This window comes from Synchiropus splendidus, chromosome 6 (assembly GCF_027744825.2).
Source record: "Synchiropus splendidus isolate RoL2022-P1 chromosome 6, RoL_Sspl_1.0, whole genome shotgun sequence".
Taxonomy (NCBI): domain Eukaryota; kingdom Metazoa; phylum Chordata; class Actinopteri; order Syngnathiformes; family Callionymidae; genus Synchiropus; species Synchiropus splendidus.
In genome coordinates, this window is record NC_071339.1 from 7,432,784 (window position 1) to 7,443,182 (window position 10,399).

The window sequence follows — 10,399 nt, forward strand, 5'->3', positions numbered from 1 at the left end:
AGCCTGCACGGGCACATGCTACATGTCTGTGACCTCACCCTCCGTTTGTCAAGTAGCGTGTAATTATTTTGTTTTTCAGCGAGGGGTGAAAGAGCGTGTCTATAGAAATCTGAATGCAGAAATGATGTCTCCGTATAAGTATAGATGCCAGCCCAATTACTCTTTACAGCCCTGAATGTAACGCACACACGGCACGGATGTTCTTCTACAGCGGTGGTTCACCTTGCCTTTCCTCCCAGAGTTGTAAGGATGAACGGCGTCCTCTCCCCACGCTAGGTGTCACGAAGTCACACGCTCTGTGTTAGTTTGACACAGGAGAAGATGTCAGTAGGAGCCGCTACAGCACACCAGCTGTTCAATAAGCAATTGCCATTGATCAGTAGCATGTTCAAGAGAAATAACAGCTCAATCGTCATCACGCTCCAGTTCGCCCCATGACAACGATCATCCACAAGCAGGTCAAGCTGTGGAATCATTTTCACCTACGCTTTAATAGGCCCGGCTCATAATCACATGCAACATGGCGCCTTTGTCCAAAGCAACTTACAGTGATGGCCTTAAAGGGACTCAAAGCAACAACAGTGTTTATTCTGAAATCCTATGTGTGATGCAGAAACAGGGGATTGTTTCTGCGGGAAAAAACAAATGAGAAACATTACAGGAATATAGAACTTGTAAGGGATATTGCAGTATCGCTGCACAGAACAAACAGAGAGGCCTAAAGAGGTTGTCTCAGTGCCACGTCTGACCCGCGGGCCGATCATTGATTCTGCCTGGACTATAAATAACGTATGAACATCTAAACTTGTCTATGTGTACAACAAACCTAGTCAACTCAGATGGGAAGCTCTGAGTACGCTTACCTCATACGTTTGCTGAAGGGGACTTCAAAATTGAAATTCCTCTCTTGTTGTCCCTCATAGCTTTAATACCTTTTCCAAGAAAGACTGCTGGCTTTTTAGAGCGCTGTCATCCATCCAAGTCACTGCTACAGTGGTGTTAGCACCTTGCTAAGATGTTGGACCGGACAGTTCCCACGGGGCCATGATGGAGAGGGTCTATCCCTGGGATCTCCCTCTGACTATTTTATACTCATATTAGCATGGTTAGAATTTATGAAGTTATTTCTGGTGTCACTGCTGGCTCATATCTGCGGGTCGGATAATATATAAATCGACGTGGTTGTGGTGAGCCACCACCTCCATGTTTACCTGCATTGCCGGTAGAAACCCAGTTGTAGGTTTATCCCAGCATTAGTGCGCCATTATACGTGGGAAATTAAAAAAATAAAGCCTGTCTCTTCTTGCCCGACTGCTCTTAGACTGTGTTTAGCCTACAGGTCGGCTTTAAAGGCTCCTTCATTATGGCGGCTCAAAGAAATATCATACAATAGTGGGTTGAAAAGGCCAATGCTTGAATGGAGCCTTAAAGGGGGAGGCTGTACTTGGCCTTCAAGTCCAACATTCCTTCAGCTCAGTGCTTCCTCTGTGGTCCCGCTCCCTTCTGGCCCACCTCCCTCCCACTCAAGACTCAGTTCCCACAGGGGACGGGGCCAAAGAAAACTCCCCATAGGAAGTCTCCAGTGAGCGAGGCGGAGGAGGGGAGGAGGGGGGGGCGCGCTATCATTAGCGGGACTTGCAGTAGGATGTGCTGTTATGACTGTGTGGCCGTGCTGTGTCTGTGATGTGGTGGTGAGTAAAGCCTGCGCGGCTGCTCTGCTCTGAGCTCAGTGTCAGATTTAGCCAGCAGGTCCCTTGTGGTGTCGGGGAGTGTCTGTTTTCTGACTCTATTATGTCTAGCGCTCCTTACTTTCCTGGAGATGCAAACCTCAGGGTAGAAATAGCAGCAGACAGGCAGACATCCTCTGTCGGGAAAACAAGAGTCACGGCGGTAATTACAGACTCTGATTACAGCAGCTCTTCTTAGGTGACCAGCGGCCTCGAGTCAAGCAGGTGAGGGGTCAGGTCGACACGACACACTCAGCAGGAGGTCGGGGGAAGAGAATTAACCCACGGTAGCTAAAGTAGACACCACTCTGTGCAGGGGTGTGTCTTCAGCTGGATCTGGTTGAACAGGTAGAGGAAGCGTTTGGTGAGTCAGCCAGACGTGTCTGAGTACTTCACACAAAGATGAAGACAGGAAGAGATTGGATGAGCTGTCAGTAGCTTATACATCTATATCAATGCTAAACTCATGGCCCAGGGGCTTTATTTAGCCCTGTTTATGAGGCCTGCCATAGACTGAAATGCTAACAGCCATTTGCTACGGTTGCTTACGGACTTTTCAGCGCAGAAATTTTGTCGTAAAAGAGTCGCTACTCTGCTTGTAAAGACGTTCGAAGCTTCCTTGCGTGTTCCTTTTCAGTGCTGCCGTCCGACTTGACACCAGCTTAGCACCCAGGCTACATCCATACAGATCCACGTTTCCCTATCCACGCACTTTCCCTTCTGGTTTCAAAAAAGTACGACCCGTACCCGCTAAAATGAATCGAAAGGATGTACTATGTACTGTACATATATATATATATATATATATATATATATATATATATATATATATATATATATGTCACTTTCAGTCAGAAAAAAGCACACCATGAGGAATAGCAGCAGATAAGTGTTGATGATTGACAGTGACTTGCTAAATACTGAGCTCAGCTCGGCGCTAAATCAAAAGGACCGTGAGCAAGGACACTCATTATGAATCTCAGCAGTCATTCGAGAAGAAAATGTTCAATAGGTCAACGGTTTTCAGTCTTTTCCTCCGACAAATCATTTCCTTCTGCTCACTCCCTGGATGTGTAATTAAAATCTCACGCGGAGTCACAGCAGAAGATCCAGTGTGGGGTTCAGCCGGTACCATGAGGTCTCGCTCAGGTGTGCGGCGCCAGACCCCGCTCTCACCTCCACCCTGGCTCTGACTGTTCAGACTCACACGTCTGCGCACACATGCGTGTCTCCACTCGCACCCACCAACCTCCCCACTCCCACTCGCGCTGGTGTTTACACAGACACACACACTGGAAGCGTCTGGCTTCATGCGGCTGCGAGCCATGATTCATTAGCAGCCGAGTTTCGCGCTTAATGCTAAATGAGGTTCGTCGTTAATTCCCATCTTGAGGTGATTAGAGCAAACGGCTGTCGAGGCTGGAGAAGCGCACGCTAACGGAGCGGGGCCTGCCTGTGCCTCGGTGGAGGATTGGTGCAGGTAGACGGCAGTAATGGTTTGTCATGAATCACGCATGCAGACGAGGAGGCGATGGGAGTGTTTGACTTTCCTCCAGGCGGAATGTCATAGTAGTGAGTAAGAGAGCGGCAGGTCTGGGCCGAGGCCTCCACGCCTGCTCAGGTAAACATTTCCTCCGTCTGACAAGCGCAGACCTGAGGACATTGGCTCTCCGCACACAGTCTCACAGCCTGTCATTCACAATATCACATGCTGTATCAGCGACCAGCAGGGAGCTGCCAGAGAAGCCGCTCTCATGTGGCGCACACACCTGAGCCACGGTGCCAGGCAGGGTCGTCGAAAGCAAATCCCATATCTGATCAACCTGAAAGAGAGACGCGGCTGGTTCTGGTGGATGGGTTTTAGACAGCATCCGCATCGCGGACGCGTATTTCGGTCACAGTGAGCATGTAAGCATCAAATATGGAGGAAGTGGAAAACGCTTCAGAGGCAGTTCTGCTGCTAGAATTCTCATGTCACTGTCATGACATGTGCATTTCAGTCAACCGCAGGTAGCTATAATGGTATGCTCCTTGTTAAAAACCGGATCCAAAATGAAGAATTTATTCATAGGAAAGTTGTTGCACAACATTACAGTCATATCTGCTCCACTTAGCTGGTCCAGCTCTCAAAAACATTCTGAAGGAAGAGCTGCCGCTATGGCGGCCAACTCACTAGCATCACTGGACGTTGTGTTTGCAACAGTGTTCTTACTGTTCTTACTGGACCTCGACCTCTCGTGTGGTGCTGTTCTCAAAAGAGGGTTAGGGTTGTTAGTCCAGGTCCCTTGACGGATTCATGGGATCATCCCAGGATTCTAACCAATAATCCTGAGCTCTGCTTGTTTGAGCCTGAAGCAGAAGCACTGCCACCTGGTGGTGGGAGGCTGTTGGTTTGCAGGTCAAGGAATTGAACAGAAATTAATTTCATGTGTAAATGCCACATAAACAGTCAAGATTTGTGGGGTGTGTACAAGTGGTTCCTACTTTCAAATACATCCAAGCGTCTAATGTTTTTTTCGTGTCTTGTTTCCTCAGTCTCCGAGTCCAGTCGCTGCCAAACGCTCCAGATTTGACAAGCTACAATCCCCAACCTCTGAAAAAGACCAAAAGCCCGACTGGTTACAAACGCTGTCAAAGTCTGCACACAAGGTTGGTGTCGTGCGTCCTTGTTGTTTTTGAGGGTGAAACCGGATTTGCCCAAAAGCTGAAAAGTCAAACGGGTTAAAAGCTGTAGTCATTTTGTCACAGGGGATTTAATGTGGTTTGTGTTTGTTGCTGCGCAGGTCCAGCTTAAGCAGAGACCCTCGGCTTTCCGTCCCTGGTCTCCAAAAAGCACAGAGAAAGAGAGGCCAGAGAAGCAAAGTGACACTGAGAGGTGAGGGGATTTTATAGATGAAAATAAACGCTAATATGAAGTGCAGTCCTGAATATTTTTGCCTCAATGGTTTGCACAGATCCTACAAAAAGTGTGACCAGACGCCAGCCGTGCCCAGTGTGACACAGGCGGCCCCCGTCTCTCTGGTCCACCCCGGAGACAGCCACGCTCCTGGCAGGGGGCCTGCTGCCATTTCCCGGCCACCAAGGGAGCTGCACAATGGCGACATGCAAGTGGCTGCCAAGCCTGACGACATGGACACGGATGGAGAGATCGATGTGGACGACTCAGATGACCGTGAGTCACTGATCTCATTTCCAGTTTGGGATTTTCAGTTCAACCAAACTTAAAAATCCTGTTAAAAATCCTATAAACGAAGCTCATGGCTTGAAAAATCATGAGTAGGATGTTTATTTCAGGAGGAGTGGAGATAGGTTGCTATCTTACTGCCACCTAGTGTTCGATGGAGGAACTATAAGAGAAAAGAACTTGCACTTGAACTAGTTTATTCGTAGTGTTTTGTCTAAATCTGTCAAGAAGGTGAAAGGTATCATACGTTCTTTATATTTAAATATAAAGGACTAACTAAATGTTTTTAAACACCACAACGCAATAAGTTCTTCAGCAAGAAAAGCATCACTAGTTCGGGGGAAATGAGAATTTAGACTTGGTCAGGTCATCTGCTTGACACTTTTTTAAATGAATTAATTCATTTTTTTCGGATTCAAATCTTTCTCAGGTCCAGTCCGTGTGTCCGCCCAGGCCTGCCCTGCCTCCGCCTGCGTCAGCGTTTCTAGTTCTCCGCCCAGCGAGGCCCGTCCTCCGGAGGTGGCAGCCTGGCAGTCTGGAGCCATGTGTCCGGAGATGGACTCCCTCAGACAGTCCCTGTTTTCTGGCCCAGACACGAAAGAAGCACGAGAGAAGATCCTGCAGGACATCGTGAGGATGAGGGTGAAGCAGGAGGAGAAGATCTCAGCTGCGGTACAGGCCAAGAGGAGCCTGCAGCAGGTAGCGTGGCCGTCACCAGTTTGTTTTAGTTTTTAATTTGTATCTTAGGTCACACATGAAAACATTCTGAGTCCTGATCCCTAGTGAGATTCATGAATGCTTCCTACCATCCCTCCTGTCTGTAAATCAATGGCTGTGTCCTATTACCGTGAAATGTCATACAGATGGATGATCACGACTCACAGTCTGTAGGTCGTCTGGCGCTTCTGCCTGAAATATCGTCTTGTCTCTCTAGGAACTGGAGTTTGTGCGTGTGGCTAAAAAAGGCCGACTCCGCGAGGCTGTGGAGGCCAAGAGAAACCTGAGGAAGGAGATCGAGCGGCTCCGCGTGGACTGGGAGAAGAAGATGAGGGACGCCGAAGAGTCCTGCGGGCGTCTGAAGAGAGAGCTGGAGAGGGAGAGACAGCTGAGAGTCTGTGACAAAGGTTGCGAGGCCGAACGTCTGCGCGTCAAATATTCCACTCAGGTGAGAACATCAATTTGAGATGTTTCGAGGAGGTTATGTGATATCGTTGGCGTCTGGCTGTTTGTAACTGAGTCTCGTCGGCTGGGGAAGTGAGGACCAGTGCGCTAGTTACAGTGCGAGTTACATGGATGAAATAAATGTTCAGCGATCCACCTGTAAACACCAGGCATGAACCTCATCAATTGAAGAAGATGACTTCATCAAAAGTCATCTCAGTCATTTGTGCTCCCTTTACGTAAAAAAAATTGTACCCAAACAATGTTACAGTCACTGACTTCCCAGCGTTATTTGCATCGGTATTGTTGTTCACCGATATAGCCACCAGGGGGACCAACCCACTTACAACAAGCTCCAAAACAAACATGGCAACTGGAGAAGAACGTACCTCTCACATGGAAGAGGAAACGGAGGCAGTGGTCGGTGAGGCCGGTAAATATATCGCCATTGGAGGCCGGACAACTTCCGCCATCGCTATGTCTTCTTCGTGTCTTATTAGCTACTCTCATACGCTGCTATTGGGACGTAAACAGCAACACCGCCACCCATGGTTTTCGGTGGTACTGCGCCGTATCCGTGAGCTTTGTGGAAACCTAAAGCATGAATGAGCCTTAAGCCTGAGCAGACTGTGAGAGGAAGCTGCATCTCGTGGATCATCCATGGCTACAAAGTGCAAGCGAATAGAGCACATCAGATTCTTAGGTCTGCACTGCTGAATAGTTAAGAGTAGCTCGTGCAGGTCCTGCTGGTCAGCAACTAAAGCTGTAACCTGGGCAATCTGGTTCTCAAAGTGCAGATTCATGTCCTAACACAACCGCCCTGCTTTGGCATATTCAGTTGAAGAGTTTGTCTGTCTTGCGGTGCAGATCGAGGAGCTCCACATGCAGCTGCAGCAGGCGGAGGCCGACCGGGAGCAGCTGAGGAAGGAGCTGCAGCAGGAGCGAGAGGCCCGGCAGAGTCTGGAGAGCGTGGTCAAAGACCTGCAGAGTCAGCTGAGCCTGCAAGCCCAGCCCCAGGACTCAGACGCCCACAAACAATCCCCCACCGAGGGCCCCTAGGCTCCCAGAAAACCCTGTCACATATGATACGATGAATCAATCATAGTACGAAAAACTGGAAAGTAGCATGATATCCGCGCATGCCGCCGAGCGGGGAGGGCAGACGTCACACATCTCTCCAGGGCATCAGGACACCATCCGAGTTCTTATTTTTGGTATAAGCTATTCGAAGGTGTGCAACTACAGCCACATTACACTACTTGAATATGAAGGGAAGAGGTGAGCGGAGGAGGACCGTGTCGGTGCCACAAAAGTATTGGTACACTCAGAGGTGTCGCCGCAGACCACTGGAAACAAGAGACACCTGTTTACCACTATTTACGTTTCATATCAGCTTGCTTTTTATAACTGTGTAGACCTTTGAAGATATACTGCTTGCTCAGCACTGTTACTGCTCCACAGGCGAGGAAAAAAAAAAAACACACCCATACTCAAACATCTACGCATGTATACCAGCTTGTCTACCTTTTTGTATTTTTACTAAACCTGAAGTATTGGAGGGTTGCGTGGGCCGCACTGAGGCCCCCAAGATATTTTATGAACTTTTGAATATTAATGTCGTTTTAAGTGTCTATTGCCACCGACTGTGAGAAGGATAGCCAGTTTCCTCTCACGTTTGTGCTGGTCAACCTGCAGTCTTGGGCCAAAGTTTCAGGATCAGAAGTTGAAAGTATGGGTCCACCTTGTTTGTCGCGAGTGAGAGGTAACGCTTTCTTGTCAATTTATCTTGCAATTTCAAGCCATAACCATATGATATTTTCCCTTCTCTCCGAAAATCCTTGTTTTGCACAGGCGTGTCAAACTCTAGCGCGTGATATACATCGCCCTTGACATAAATTTCATAATGTCTACTATTAAGTGCGTCAGTTAAAAACGCTCCAAGCACTCATACGAGTCCCATCATGCACTGCAACAGCTCACAATGTTGAACCAATTGTGTATCTGATGACTCATAGTCAGGTGCTGATATTTATTTAAACCTATTTTGCAGCAAGTTGCGCCACAAAATTCCATAATTCAATGCAGGTTTCCAGTACACCGAGATGATAACGATAATATTTTGCACACAGAACATTTCAGAAAACCTTCGATGTTGTGTTACGCTGAAAGGATTCGAACCCATGATGATTACGAGCCCCAAGCTTTTGTCCAAGACTGAACCTTTGCCCTTGTAATTGAAAGAAAACGCGGTACTTATGTTTTTTTTTTCTATGGAGTACAGCAGTGTAATTTATATTCTATAATAATTTGCTGCCTATCAACACGAAGCATTCATTTTTAGATACTGGTTTTAGGGCTCTTAAGTAAACAATTGCTGTTTATATGAACAACATTTCTACATATATACAAAAATGTGGATATATATTTTTTTACTTAAAAAAAGGAATTGCACTTTTTAAAGAACAGAACTTTGCGTTGTGCATCGTACTCCCTGTTACAGCTTTCGAAAAAAAAAAAAAAAAGGTTAAACTCCCTCGGTATCTTCTGATGTAAATACGATATTGTAAATAAGATATTTGTCACTATGTTTGCTTGCTCCAGTTCATTATGAATATTATGTTTTGTTCTTACTTGAAACCAAAAAAGAGACTATATTTGGATGATATAAATTGTGTTAATCAACTGCAGGGCATTTAGCAGAATGGATGAATGTGAGAACTTAAACCATTCGCGAGTGTGAATCTGACCGATTTTTTTTTTTTTTTTTTAATTGTACAACTCAATCAGAATCTTATAATTTGTCCTTTGATTGTTTGTTCAATTGAGATCTTTATTCATAGAAAATATATGACACCACAGACCAAAAACTGAACCGTAAAGCTCTGCACCTCACCAGTAAAGAGTAGAGACCTTGATTTGAACCCGGGTGCTCTTTGATTTTAGACAAGAAAAACGCTTGTATTTCTGATCTTTATTCCCTCGTTCAGTATTTGTTGGGTACAGTGTTATAGCAATATCAATCTCTGTTAGATAATGCTGTTGTACTTTTGGTTTTTGGAAGCTAGGGTTTCACTTTGCCTCTTGTTTCAATGTTTTCTTTTTCCTTCAGAGAACTTGTATGATATCCATTAAAGTTGAAATCAATCAGACTCCCTTCCATTTGTGTTGGGCAAGAAACCGGACAGGAATTTCACCATTTACAGTGGAACATCGGTTTTCCAACGTCCCGGAATTCAAACAAATCGGAGTTTGAACAAAAATTTTGAGATTTTTTTGCTTCTGATTTCGAACGGAAATCCAGAACTCGAACGCCCCCGAAAAAAGCCGGAAAAACCATAACATGCACGGACCGAGGACAGGGGAGGTGCTGGCTCTCCACACCTCCAGGGTTTGATGTCCTGTTGTGGGCTGGAGCTGGGACAGGGATGAGGCGAGTCTGGGACAGAGCGTGACTTGGTTTATGACTTTGTCACAGCCAAACTGCACAGAAGCGCACATTCAGAGCTGGACACGCACCGGGCACCTCTTCACTTCTGGAGAGACGTCACTCACTCGGCAACCCCTCCCACATGCAGCGGCCACACACATAGAGGAACAGCCACCTGCAGCAGACACTCTACATTCACTCCTACAAAAGACTATTTTAAGGCTTGGAACGCATTATTTCTTTTTCCATTAGTTGTAATAGGAAAAATCGATTCAGATTTCGAACAAATCGCTTCTCGAATGGCCGTCTGGATTGTGGTCGAGAACCGAGGTACCACTGTACTTGGTGTTACTATTTACATGTTTGACCGTTACGTATGATAACAAATACAACTTTATCAAAGATATTTTGTGCATCGTTATTGCCTGTGTCTAATAGATGAAATAACTAGCCAGTTTACTTGGAGCGAGGAAAAAGGACTGGTCACCTGGAGCTATGTGGTGGTGGCCAATGTTGGCCATGGCCACCCTCTGGTTTCCCTCCAACCTCCCCACCGGCCACCTGCAAGCAGTGGAGGTTCCAAGTATGGGAAAACAGGGCAAGTGCCGGGTCAGCATTTTTTGAGAGGCGGCATGAGATAACAAAAATGTTATATAGAATTACATAATGCAATGAAAGACCGAACGGACATAACAAAAATAAAAAAATAACATCAGAGAATGAATATATTAACAATAATTTACTCAATAACCAAATTTCCGTACAGTATACAGATCTGGTCATTTCTGGCTCCGCCCCTGTCTCGCTGCACCAGTGACAATAATAGTCAGTGGAATGCTCAACCCTCCATCAAAGAAGCAAATATATGATATTTATTCAGATTCAATACTGCATTTTTAA

The 10,399-nt window shown here is 46.3% G+C and overlaps 1 protein-coding gene and 1 long non-coding RNA gene across 2 annotated transcripts in view; one reads left to right on the forward strand and one right to left on the reverse strand.

The window, feature by feature from the left end:
- Positions 1-9,533, forward strand: part of skib (v-ski avian sarcoma viral oncogene homolog b) — a 38,681-nt gene extending 29,148 nt beyond the window's left edge. Inside the window, exons 2-7 of the mRNA XM_053868516.1 lie at positions 4,263-4,376; positions 4,511-4,602; positions 4,682-4,899; positions 5,342-5,610; positions 5,846-6,076; positions 6,940-9,533. Of these exons, the coding sequence (XP_053724491.1) occupies positions 4,263-4,376; positions 4,511-4,602; positions 4,682-4,899; positions 5,342-5,610; positions 5,846-6,076; positions 6,940-7,131 (1,116 nt within the window). The 3' untranslated portion in view covers positions 7,132-9,533. The remainder of the gene's footprint in view (positions 1-4,262; positions 4,377-4,510; positions 4,603-4,681; positions 4,900-5,341; positions 5,611-5,845; positions 6,077-6,939) is intronic.
- On the reverse strand, positions 3,525-6,559 carry LOC128760835 (uncharacterized). Its single transcript, XR_008414872.1, has 4 exons — positions 6,462-6,559; positions 5,794-5,998; positions 4,212-4,320; positions 3,525-4,111 (listed from the first exon to the last, which is right to left on the reverse strand). It is a non-coding gene; the product is annotated as an uncharacterized LOC128760835 (long non-coding RNA).
- Positions 9,534-10,399: the final 866 nt, after the last annotated feature.